The sequence below is a fragment of the Plectropomus leopardus genome, chromosome 5 (assembly GCF_026936395.1).
Source record: "Plectropomus leopardus strain MGB_pleo_1.0 chromosome 5, ASM2693639v1, whole genome shotgun sequence".
NCBI lineage: Eukaryota > Metazoa > Chordata > Actinopteri > Perciformes > Serranidae > Plectropomus > Plectropomus leopardus.
In genome coordinates this window covers 33,733,229-33,746,275 of record NC_142180.1, presented here as the reverse complement: position 1 = coordinate 33,746,275, position 13,047 = coordinate 33,733,229, and the positions used below count along the sequence as shown (strand labels likewise).

Below are 13,047 nucleotides of genomic sequence, written 5' to 3'. Positions count from 1 at the left end.
TAAACTATTTTTTTGGCTAATTTTTGGGTCATTTCTTCATAAGTTCCTCACTGCTTTCTTCCCAGATTTTTGAAAAGGTTTTCTGGCTCTCTGCTTCTTTAAAATACAGCAGGCACAGAAATATTGAGGAGAACAGAGATTTTTTCAAGTACTAACAATAGCAGCTGATGGATGTTTAGTCAACAAACATCCCTGTCCAACATGTGCCTGAGCATTTTACTGCAGGAAAACAACTTGTATTTATGAGCTACAGTTTTGGCTTCATACCATAAAATTGTCCAATAACCTTTAACCCTTTGAAACCTGGATTAACATTAGTTTTCCTGCTGCGTTAAGGGAGGATGAGTAAAGAAAATTCAAAAAAGGGGAAAAATGTCCAAAAATCTATATTTATAATTAAAATATTTTTTCTGCACTTTTTTAGGTCATTGTCTTGTTTGTCTTTTACCTTTTTAAAACTTGTTTATTAGGTAATTTGCTTGTTACTTTTTTATAGCTAATTAATTTTAAAAAAGACGAGAGGATTAGTAGAAATAATAAAAAAAAGAGAAGAAATTTCCAGAAAACTGTATTCAATAAATAATTTATATTCAAAAGTATGTTATGAGGAATAAATAAATAAAGTAAACACACACAAATGTTTTGGGGTTTTTTTTCAGCTCTTTTTTTCAACTCATTTTCATTTTTTAAATTTGTTTTTAGGTAATTTTCTTGTACCTTTTTTTTCTTACTGCATTTTTGCAAATTTTGGGGAAATTTCTTGTAAATTTGCTTGTTTGTGAAAGAAATCAAACAACTTTGTTGAGGTTTCAAAGGGTTAACCAATTTTTATCCCCACCAGTGCCCCAAACATTTTTTTTTAAACGCAGCATAATCAAGCAGAGTCCTCATTAGTGGGGATTTGCTGTCAGGTATTCACAGAGGGGCAGTGTGTACGAATAATCATATCCTGAGGCGTGGGCAGGAAGGGGAAGGGACGGTCGACCCCGGTCTGTGGTACCACCAGCCTGCCACAGAAGACTTATCACAGCCTCCCTTCAGAGAGCATGCAGGATACATGATACACGATGAGTCATTGTGATCCAATCAGTCACGGCACAGCAAACTCAGCCAGGAGAAGAGAAAAAAGAAAGAAAGCAGAGTGCAGAGACAGAAAATAAATAAGGGAAGAACGAAAAGAGGAGGAGGCAGAAAGAGACGGAGAGAGAAGATCAAGTCGATGGAGGAAAAGGAGCCGTAATAAGAGCAGCGTGGAGGGGATGGGTCGGCGGAGTCACTGTGGTGAGGTGTTTGGGGGAGACAGTGTGAAGAGCGGCCTGGCGTTACCCGCAGCCCGTGGAAGCGAGGGTTGTTATAGAAGAGCTTCATCTGCTCCGGTGGCAGGGGTCCCAGCACTTTCTGGATGGTGAAGAGCTGGTCGATCTCGCTCTCTCCCGGGAACAGAGGCTGCCCGTCGCTCAGCTCTCCTAAGATGCAGCCCACTGACCACATGTCCACTGCCTTCCCGTACGGAGCCCTGGGACCACAGATTTAAGGGGTTGTTGGATTACGGCCAGGCATAAGAACAGCTACTAAAACGATATGTCAGTGTTGTGACTCAGGACAAAAAATTAGGGGACTTACCCGAGCAGGAGCTCCGGAGAGCGGTACCATCTAGTGGCCACATACTCGGTGTAATTGGCATCGGTCCCCTCAGAGAGATTACGTGCAAAGCCTGGCAGGAGAAGACAGAGGAAGCAATATAGTATAATGAGAAGCTTTATGATATGCTCCGCATGCTGAGACACCTAAAACTGATTTCAGCCCGGGCCCCTCTCAGCTTCTCAGGACACTCGTTACGATTCAGAGGTGTAAGTTAGAAAGTAGTTGAGTTGGGGAAATGCTGCAGTAATATAGGGGAGATGACGAGCTCTCTTGTGACACACTGCACTGGCAAAAAAGTAATACTAATGCTGAAGACTGTTTAACTCAACTTTTGAAATTGTAGGCAAAAAGTTTAAGAGTTTATTTTTATAATCCTCATATTTGTATCAAAAACAGAAAACTGTCAAAAACGAACAGTTCGCCAGAAGAAGTCTTTTCCAGCCCTTTCTCATTCTCAGTTTGTCAAATGTCTACACTTTGTCACGGCCCCTAGTGTGTGATACTGACTCCAAAGGCACTTTCTGGTGCCTCTATAACCCCTTTCCCACCAAAACCAGCGTGTGCACACGGGTATTTCAAACGTGGGTAAACCTGCGAAATATAGGCGATAGACTGCATTACCACTGCTAGTGAACACAGTGCTGCAGCACACACGTTTGCCTTTCTTGTGTGTGTACGTTGGGGGGGGGGGGTTGTTTTGTTTGTGTGTCCATGCGACATCATGCAGAGGCCGGAAAACGGGTAAACAGTAGTTAGAAGTAGGGACAGAAGTCCAGGGAAACTTTTCAGTGTTTACTTCTCCTTCTGTATCTCTTACTTATTCTGTCTCTCTTTCGAACTCGATGCAGACTGATTTGGATTGATGTTTTAGTGCTGCTTAGGAGGACACAGAGAGTAATTTGCGATGGTGCATCATTGCATCTCATCGCTTAAGGTGCTGAAATTACTGTGTTCACCCGAGTGTTGCGTTCCCATCAATGCCGATTGGAGCCGGAGGTGATAAAAACCTGTCTACTGCAGAGTCGTTTGACCCAGGTACACATTCCCATTGCATTAAAAATCCAGATGTTAGTGGATGTTGGAGGATTTTTTGTGCGTTGTGAATGAGGCTTATGAGACGCACCAGGTTTTCAACCAACTCCAATGAAAACTCATCCGCTATAGCAACTGACGTAGTACAAAAAGAGAGACAGTCTGTGTACGGTGGGTGGGAGTTTAATATTTTAACTGACCAGTAAAACTGATGTCTTACTGACATGAATGATAAGAATTCTGCCCAGAATGAAAAGTCAGAGCTAAACATGTTCAGGGTCTGTCCCTTTTCCATTTGTGCGTAGGAGGCACTGAAGATAACTGTGATATTTAAAATGAAATTATGTTAATTAAACACATATGATAATGTCATGTACATATTCAATCATCACATCTTTTTCTGCCCTTTCCTCACTTTGTCTCCCTCCCCCAACACCATCTGGTTGCCTCCTCACCATCCATATAGTGTAATTTTTTTACACATCAAAAATAACCCTTTGAAACCTAAACAAATTTGCTTGAGATAATTTAAAACATTGGAAGAAGGCAAGGAGAAACTTCAGAATAGAGTATACCACAAATTAGCAAAAAAAATAGGAGAGTAAAAAACCAAAAAAAATGACAAACAAACAATTAAATTAATTTAAAAAAGTGCTTATAAAATGTTATTTGTAAATGTAAATGCAAAATTATTTGTAAAAGTAAGTATATATTTACAATCATTATAAATACAGTTCAGTTTTTTCTTTACATTTTTTCGTACCTTTTTTTAAAAAAGAAATAATTTTTTTAATTTTTAAAATTGATTAATTTCTTGCAATTGGACAAACCTTTCTTGCACCGTTGCTCATTGCCTTTTTCCCCTATGTTTTTTAAAAGAAATAAAATCAGTTTGCTCACAAAGTTCTTAAATACTTGTCAATAGGGTCTGAATGCAGCATAAAGATGTGATGTCTATCCAGTTTTCAGAGACTTAAAGATCAATTTGACCCCCCCTAAAAAAGTTTTTCCTACAGATATTGCGATATCGTCATCGTGAACTCTTTTGGCAACAATAATCGTAAAACTGATATCGTGCCTGCCTCACAATGAATCTGTGACTTTCTACAAACCAACATGCAGTGTGACTGAATGTGCGGTGAGATGTAAACCTTCGCGGCGGAGTCTGTTTGGCCTGTGTTTGTTCTCTCGATGTCTTTGGCTGACACAGAGCAAACAGCAGGTCTTCAGTCTCTCACTCCAGATTGACTACACCATGTTGGCTATGCCATGTTTTCCGTTTCCCCCCGTTTTGTTGGTGGCGCCACCAGCTTGAATCAACGCACGATTAGCCTCTTGTTTTCCAACACGTTCCATTAATTGAGGCGAGGGAAGAATTCACTCTTCCCCGCAGCCCGAGAAACCCGGAGAGAAGGGCTGCGCGCAAAGCTTCAGATAACCGGCTGAAGCCTGCCTGCTGCCCTCCTCAAGCTCTGAATCCAGCCAAATATAGTCTCTGTTCAAAATACTCCTTTTACATCACAGCTTTGACTGCTCGGCCACCTTTCTTCAGCTCTTACAGTGTGAGTGTTTGATGGAGGTGCTCACCAAAGTCACACAGCTTCAGGACGTCATCGGAGCTGATGAGAAGGTTTTCTGGCTTTATGTCTGAGGAGGAAAAACGGAGACGGGAAGAGAGGCAACACATAAGCTGACATCATTACATCATCACTACCATCACTCCTGCCACCTCATACTCACCTGTCTCACCAGAAAGATTACACTCGCTTAACTTTACAGTATCTTTGTAAGAAGCAGCAAACAAGAGCTCTGTTCAAATTACAGGAAAAAGTGGCATCATTTTTCTTTAATTTAAGTTTTCTTTAATTTCTAATTTAATTTGTGACTCAGATCTGTTTTTTTTTTTACAACAGTGCAAACAGCTCAAATCACATGAAATCTGAACATTAAACACTTTGGCTGCATTCAAGCTGCAGGCAAATCAGATTTGGCGTAAATATGTCTTTTTTCTTCTGTTGAGTTTTGAGTCTCGTTTATACGATTTAGATTGTTCTTTTGCTTTATTTATGTTTTACATATCTTGCTTTGATATCCCTTTGCTGCTGTAATAATGCAAATTTCCCTGTAATGGGACTAATAAATGCTTGTCTTGTCTTGTCTTATTACTCGGTGTTTGAGTGTAGCTAAGAAATACCAGTAATCAAATTCTATCGCTGAAAATTCACAGATTGTGAAGAAAAACCATAATTTATACATCTAATCCGGGATAACAGTGTCATATGTGTGCCTGGGTAGACCACGGGCCATTTGGACGCCTGCTCTGCTGCAGTCAGCGTGCCAAAAGCTCACATGGGCCATCTGGTTTCCTGCTCTGCTGCCACTGATTCGCCCCAAAAGCTCACATCTTATGAACAATAGAGCGGTCCAGTTAAACACATCAGAAAACCCATCAAGCCACTGTTCCATGACAGAATACACACATTTACACTGAAAATGTTTCTTAAAATCGAGGCACAGATGGTGCCCAGTGATGATGCAGAGGTAAACACTGCGCTCTGTCGACCTGCATGAGTCTCCTTCATCTCCTCTCTGCCTCACTCACACTGTCTCCCTCTCAGTGCTTTCATTATGTCTAAAAAAAATATATAAAAAATAAGAAAAGGGAGGGTTTACCCCGGTGAACGATGTCATGCTTGTGGCACCAGTGAATTGCTCGGATTAACTGGTAGATGTAGCTGCGTGCTTTGTCGGTCGGCACACCGTTTGGTAACTCCTCCAGCAGCTCGAGCATGTTCTAAAAGAGAAAAAAACACACACCAAAAAAATCAAGATGACCATCACACAGGAACATTAAAAAAATCAAAAGATTGCAGAAGACGCTCACCTTCTCCACATACTCAAAGACGAGATAAAGCTTCCCTCGTCTGCGGAAGGCCTCTTTTAATTCAACAATATTCTCCTGCTTGAGGGTTCGGAGCATCTTAAGCTCCCGTAGCGTTGTTTCTTTAACCTCCTCATTTTCTATGTGGAGGTGAGACAGAAGAAATCACGGTCACTCTGGCACTACATGTAGTGATGAGGATGGGATGCTTCCCGGCACAAATAAAGAAAACAAACTGTTTGCCGATAAAAATAAATAAATGCGAGTGTTCTCCAACAAGGACTTGTGGTTCACTTACCTTCGCTGTCCTTGAATTTCTTAATGGCCACAATTTCATTGGTGTCCTGCAATAAAAGCACAGGGCGACTGGTGAGAAATCAATCCTGCTGTTTGTAGCTGCTGTCAATACATCGTGACACAACAGCAGAGATCCACACACATAACAGTTTTACTGCTGCTGCTTTTACTACTGCCACCACGACTAATAGTAAGGAGACAACACAGCTGTACATTCAGCTGTGTGGGCTTCAGGTACAAGGATACACGTGTTTCTTCTGTACTACAAACGCATAAGTTTGAGTTTAGATTTGCAAACACTGAATACTAAATTTAAATGCTGTTTTGCACACAAATTCACAACAGAGGGAGCTACTCTTAAACAGACTAATGTGTCCGTATCATGCAGATAACTGGTTCCCAACCTGAGGGTCAGAACCCCCACAAGGTGTCACAATGTGGATCTATGGGGTCGTACAATGACTACTTGGCTAGAAAAAACGTAATATTTTATTCCTAATTTACAGAATTATGACATTTTTCCTGAGCAGTTTTAGGCTTTAAACCCAAAATAAACCAGTCTAATATAGAGCTGTAATGATTAGTCCATAAATGGATTAGCTGACAGACAGAAAACTAACCTGTAACTATTTTGATTATCCGTTACTCATTTAAAGAAATACTTAACCCCCAAAATTATCATTTGAATATCAATGACTCACCCTGTGATGTGTAGAATTAATTAAGAAAGCTTTGTTCTTCTTGCGTGCCTCCACAGTGAATAAAAAAAAAACTGAGAAAATTCCTGATGAATTGAAGTAAAAGGGAAGTTAAAACTTTTCTGCACAAAACCTCTCCGCACAAGCGAGTACTGCGCCTGGGCAAGTGTGTACATGTTTGAACTTGATCTTTTGAGCTCTACTTCAGAGTTCAGACATATGTGTTTGACCCGGTGTGCTACTCGTATGGGAAAGTCTGTGTTGGGAAGTACTGCGACTTGTATTGTACTACACGAGTTGAGTGAGAGTTTGAAAACGGATGTTTTGATATAGATTTGCTGTGGGCCCCTTTTACTTCAATCTATCAATAATTTCCTGAGTTTGTGGATTCTTTGTTCACCGCTAAGGCATCAGAGAAAAAACATTCTTTTTCAAGCAAAAATACCAAAGATTTCTTGGTAACAGGTGAGAATTTATTGCTTTTCTTGGTCTTATAATAAACCCAAAACTGAGTATCTCTTGATTTCTGACTTTTGCTGGACAAAACAAGATATTTGAAGACCTCATCTTTAAATCTGTAAAACTGGGATGGACATTTTATACTTTCCTCTGATGTTTTATAGACATATAAACAAGGAAATAATGGTAAAGGATGAAAGTAATTGTGAGTTGCAGCTCTCGTCTAATGGACAAATCCCATTACATAGATATGAACCCCACAAAGAAGGGTCTCATGTAGACTGAGCTCTATATTAAAGGGTCACAGACATGAAAAACTGGGTGCCACTCTTTCAGCTGAATGATTCACTGCTGAACTGTGTTGAAAATAGGACTGTGCACCTGGAAAAGTGAGGAGCTTATGAAAACATCCAGCAAAAACAATCTCTGTCCCTTGTTTACAGGCACGAGTGACATGAAATAATCAAGAGTACATGGAGCAAACAAAGAAATGCAGAACTAATCACCACTGAGTCACTGTGTTTTGCTGAGACACTTATCATCCCTCCATGAAGTTCTCTGCGAGAGACGCCCCACCACTAGCCCCGTTTCTCGACATGTCCTAGATAGGCCTGGTATTTCTGCCGATGGCTCAGAGCTGTGCTCCAGTTTCCCCCCCCTCAGAAAGCCAAAGGCGGCATCGCAGCGCTCCAACATGGATCACAGTGAACAGTGAGCCCTCCTCCCAGCACGGAGAAATGTAAGATGACTCACAGCAGGGTCAACTCCATGAGCATCACTGTGCTGTGCACACACAAGGTAGCCTGAGTGAAGGGAGATGATGCGCTGCTGCAGGGTTGAAATTAAATAAACTGTTTCATGTCTAAGTGTTGTTCACTAAAAGAGGAAATCAAACCCGACCAGCAGCTACATTTCGTTTCAACTAACCATTATCAGTAGACTTCAAAACTGTAGGCTATAACTGTACATCTAATGCTGCGTTCACGTGGAATCTGGTAGACGGTAAACCGATGACGCCTCCTTGACGGCACGGCAATTTTTTTTTGAAAATCAGATGGGATGGCAAAATACAAACTACAAAATGCATGACATAATGATGCTATGGTGATGTGACAAAAAATGGAATAAATGTATTAAATAAGATTCTTTTGAGTGAATTATTTTATGCAATTATTGTAGCAATTTACATAGCCATAAAAGGAAGCTTTCTCTGCGTATTAAATTGCGAACGAGAATGCCCCCACTAAAAATGGAAAAAGTCTTTCCTTTGTGTTATTAAAAATGAAATCTACGTTCATATGATAACATTGTGAAAACAGTCCTTGTGTACACAGATCTGCATAAACAAATGAAAACGCTGTAGTATGCATGCCAGTTCAGTAATTGGTGGTGTAACTTTGTAATGACACACCAAAGAAGACCACCACACGCATGCACAGAGCGTGGCCGTGACGTCATCAGTCTCACAGGATCCACGCATTGCCCGTTTACACTACAACAGAAGGGGTGGCGTTTTCAACAGATTACACTCTAGAACCCGATTTGAAAGTTTCCATTTTCAGGCCCCTAAAACGTCATTTGAACGAAAGGCTAAACTGCAACGAAAGTTTAACATTTCAAGCAAGAGCCCTTGCTGTGTAATCAACTCCTATATCACGGCTGGACGTGACTACTTCCTGGGTTTGAGGACGGGGGCAGTCTTGTAGTCAGGACATATGCTGTATTTTTTGCACTTTCATATCCACTGTTATCAATGTAGACATGCAGAAGGCAGCTCAAAAGCGAAAGCGACGCCATCACAGTGCACAAGCGTTCCCAAAAGCCTGTTTTTCAGGGGAGATGGCTGCACTGACAAAAAAGTTCAACTTTCGGTACCAAGAAGCACGATGAGGAACAACCAATCACAGTCAGCAGATATCTTTTTTCTCCCATAAATATCAGTCTATAAAATACATGGAGGAGAGGTTGAGATCTTAGTGCAGGGCTACGCAGAGCTTTGCAATTTGTACCACAGATACAAAGATAAGATAATCTACAGTATTTTAATACAAACTAAAAAAAACGATCAATTCTCAAAAGAAGATCAGCTACAAAGCAGGGATTTCTGGCAAGCAGGCTTTAATTCGGTGCTGTTATCGTTGCTTAGAAACGTCAGGCACAACCTGCCTCTGTGACCTTGAAAGTTGGCACGAGAGTAGCACCTCGGTAGCGTTCTCCAGGTGGTTAAGGATGTGGCATGTGTGTAAGCCTTTAGGTGGTGACCTTATTTAGGATCTTTGTGGCCTGAGGGTAGAAGCTCCTCTTGAGCCTCTCAGTGCTGCCTGGTGTGACCGCTACCTGCTCCCCAACCTCAACAAGAGGTAGAGGGAGTTATCTGGGTGGCTGCAACCTTTACTTATTCCTCTGGCCTTGTTCTGGCAGCGCCTGCTGTAAACATCCTTTATGCAGGGTAGAGCAGCGCCTACGGTGTGTTCAGCTGAAGAAACCACTTAGCAGGGCCTCGTAGTTCTGTTCAGTGCTGTTTCAGTACAAGGCTGTGATGTTCCCCTTCACGACGCTCTCGATGATTCAGGAGTAGAAACATTTCTCAGAATTGTTTGTCTCACCAGTGAGCACAGAGGTCAGACTCTCTGTGATGTAGACGCGACAGCTTTGATTCGCTGCCTGAGCACGTTTGGGCCTAACCTGACTCGCAGAGCTCGGGTCGGGCTGAGTCAGGCCCACAGACCGTAAATAAAGATGGACGACGTGCCACCACTTACCCACCGGGGTACTGTGGTTAAGTGAAGCTAAAATGTCCCGGATACAGCCACTGCTTTTTGCGCTGGTGACGTAATTCAGAGTCTGAATACTGAGTCTGAGTCTGTATATGTATATGTGGGGAGTTCCCGCCAAAGCACATGTCCGATCAATCTCGAGCATCTCCACTGGAAGCGAGCGCATAGATTGGCTGACACAGCTGTCAATCATGGCAGAAAATCACCTTTTTGAAGAACTGAATAACTCATTAAAACCGAACTTATAAAACAAATCACTTGAAAAAACATCAGAGTGACGAGAACTGGCTTTAGTGACAGAAACCATCTTTGGGAAAATTTTATTTTGCCGTGTCCTTTTAGTTTTTAGTTTGGCCTAACATGGAGAGGCGGGCTTTATGATCTATACTGCAGACAGACACCAGGGGGCGACTGAGACTGACAAGCTTCACTTTAGGGGAACGGTCATGTTGTCCATCTACAGTCTGTGGTCGGGCCATCATTTCTTGGATTTGGTTGTCCACAGTTTCTGGGTGTCAGAGAGTTCTGTATTTATATAAATCAGCAAACGGTGAGGTTTTATTTTCACTGCCCTGGCGCTCTGCTGCTCAGTCTACAGCGTATGCTTTGCTGCTCTGAGTGTGGCACTCTGAAGTGTAAAGTACATCCCAACAATGCCAAATTAACAATGGTCCAAAAGCACACAATGTCACGGGAAAATACTTTAGTTGACTTTACATTGTAACAAATGTTTATAATTTAAAAAAAAAAAAAAAAAAACAGTGGAAATTGGGGGTATTTAGTTGGGTGTAGACCTAAAACTGCTGTCGTGGTTTAGGCTGAAGTCTGGCTTGGACAGAAACTATGCGGATCCATGTACTATTTGGCCTGATTTTTGGGCCTAATCAGAGCTCCAGTGGACACCGAGGTATTTGAAGCTGTCCACCCTCTCCACCGAGGACATGTTGATATTAACTGAGGTGTAGTTCCTTCCCTAAAGTCTACGATCATCTCTTTAATCTCTGGAGTAGGTTTTGGTCCTGACATCAGCGAGTCAGGTCCTCTGTCTCCTTTGGGTGGACCTTTTCATCATTATCTGCGCTCAGGCCAGTGACAGGAAACTTGATGATGGTAATAAGAAACCGTTCCACTGTATAACTCCCTCTGAAACTTTAACCCATCATTTTTACATCTCCAAACCACCCAACTATTAACTTCAATACTTCAGAGACTCAAGTTAACCTGTCAGAATTCCTCGCTCTAATTCCCAACCCATCACATCAATCATTTAACAAGCCACTTCAGGTTATTTCTGCTCCACGTGCAAACCGCAGGAAGGGTTAGAGATATCATTGCACTTGTGCTCACGTTAATCTCTCATTTGTTAACAGCCACAGCCAATTAACTTTTGCAGTTTATAATGTGAGCATGTTCACGTTGGTGGGATCAGTGCGGTACACCAGCTGCTCTGAACCTTTTTGTGTTACATTTTATTTTAAGCTCTTTAGGAATTCCCATGTGGCGATGGACTGTGAGGCTCATTTGTGTGGGAGAGAAAACCAAGCTGCGTAAAATATTATTTACTATGAACATGCTGTCTCTCTTTCACAAACTAAAATAGCTCCAACTAAGCACTTGGGGAAAACAAGATGACCTCTTGATTCTTCCCCAAGTCCCCAAAGGTGCAGTATCCAGGGTTCATATACATTTTACCAATAAAATTCCATGATTTTTCCATGACAAATTTTAAAGACCTTACACTAAAAAGTCGGCCAACAACAGTCCTTATTCGTATAATCCTTTCATTGCTATATATTAGCTTTATATACACATACAATTTTAAAAGATTATGAATTCATCAAAGGACTGAACTGAATATTTAAAGATAACTTAGGAACTTTTCGTAATTTATGAGAGGAGAGGGGTTGGTGGAAAAAGGGGGAGGCATATCAAATACATTTTTAAGCACTGGGAAGTGACTTATGTTTTTACAATTTACAATTTTTAAAGAAAAACAATGGCAATTTTTTTTCTTTAAAAATGTTTGGGTGATTTTTAAAGAAAACATGCACTCTAAAATCGCAGGCTTGGGATCTGAAAGGCATCGTTGCTTCAGAAATCACCAAAAATTACACCATTCATCACAGCCAGAAACTGTACTAATTGAAATTATCATTGGATTTTAAAATTTCTGACGGTCCTTGAACACATCATGTGTCATCATACAGGTGTATGAAGCAAAATTATGAATGGTTTGAAATTATGTGGTCTCTGTCTGATAAAGTTACATGTATTTAAGAAAAGAAACTAGTCCAGCTTAATTAAACAGTTATTCAGCACCAATCTGCTGCTGCTCTGCTCATATCCGAGAGAACATCTGCTGTGACGTTGATGAAGCTCTGATGAAATCTCCCACTGTAGGATCATTATTCAGTGTCTCACAATCCACAGCAGAGACACTGATACATCAGTTTTATAACTATGTAAATATCACCCACTGGAAATAATAACAGACACAATTAATTACTAACTTACTCATTCGTTTCATAATCTTGAATAAAGCAGTCACCTCATGTGATTTCCAAGGCGCAATTAGTCAGTGGAGGATGCGGTCATAGCCGCGCGGTGCTACAGTCCTACGTGCTTCCTGCTGTCATATTTTTCATGCGGTCTGAAGTGCACGCTGCCAGAGATCTGTAGCAAACTGCAACACTGAGCCCAACATTAAGGGCATCAATTTAGTGTCAAAGACGCTGCACAGAGCGTAGCATGATCAAATTAATAATGCCAAGATCTCCTGTCACGTCTCTGTTTACACTGTCCAAATAAGGAGATCAAACATGAACTGCTTGGCTGTGGAGCGTGTTAATAACAGCCTGGTGGGTCTCTGGGAGGCTGAGCGCTACGAGGGCGAAGCCAACAAAGACTTCAGGATTTTACCTCAAAAGAAAACACAAAACTGTGGGACTCAACCGAGGATCATTTTTTTTGTTTGTTTGTTTTTTGTCATATTTTGTGACGTCATCAACTTTAAAGGAAAAAAATCTTTGAACAAGATGCTTAATTTGATTAATGTGTAGCCTTTTTTAATAAAAATTAAATAAACTTTTTAAAAAATAAATAAATAAATACACCTAATGGAGCTATTAAGAGACCGCCTATTAACACATTGGTTAGAAAACAAACAGATTTTAGATGATGGTGAAAATGTTATTTTTGAAAGGCTTAATGGCAAAAAATATGGATTAAAGCAGAACATTTCGTTAAATGTAATCAACTA

The 13,047-nt window shown here is 40.9% G+C and overlaps 1 protein-coding gene across 5 annotated transcripts in view; it reads right to left on the bottom strand.

Annotated features, from left to right (window-relative positions):
- Nucleotides 1–13,047, bottom strand: part of LOC121940957 (cyclin-dependent kinase-like 5) — a 59,258-nt gene that overhangs the window by 16,506 nt on the left and 29,705 nt on the right. For all 5 annotated transcript variants that reach the window (XM_042483632.2, XM_042483637.2, XM_042483636.2 and 2 more), the window contains exons 4-9: nucleotides 5,856–5,901; nucleotides 5,561–5,697; nucleotides 5,350–5,470; nucleotides 4,264–4,323; nucleotides 1,624–1,714; nucleotides 1,327–1,516 (exon numbers count right to left, since the gene is read on the bottom strand). In XM_042483632.2, the coding sequence (XP_042339566.1) occupies nucleotides 1,327–1,516; nucleotides 1,624–1,714; nucleotides 4,264–4,323; nucleotides 5,350–5,470; nucleotides 5,561–5,697; nucleotides 5,856–5,901 (645 nt within the window). The remainder of the gene's footprint in view (nucleotides 1–1,326; nucleotides 1,517–1,623; nucleotides 1,715–4,263; nucleotides 4,324–5,349; nucleotides 5,471–5,560; nucleotides 5,698–5,855; nucleotides 5,902–13,047) is intronic.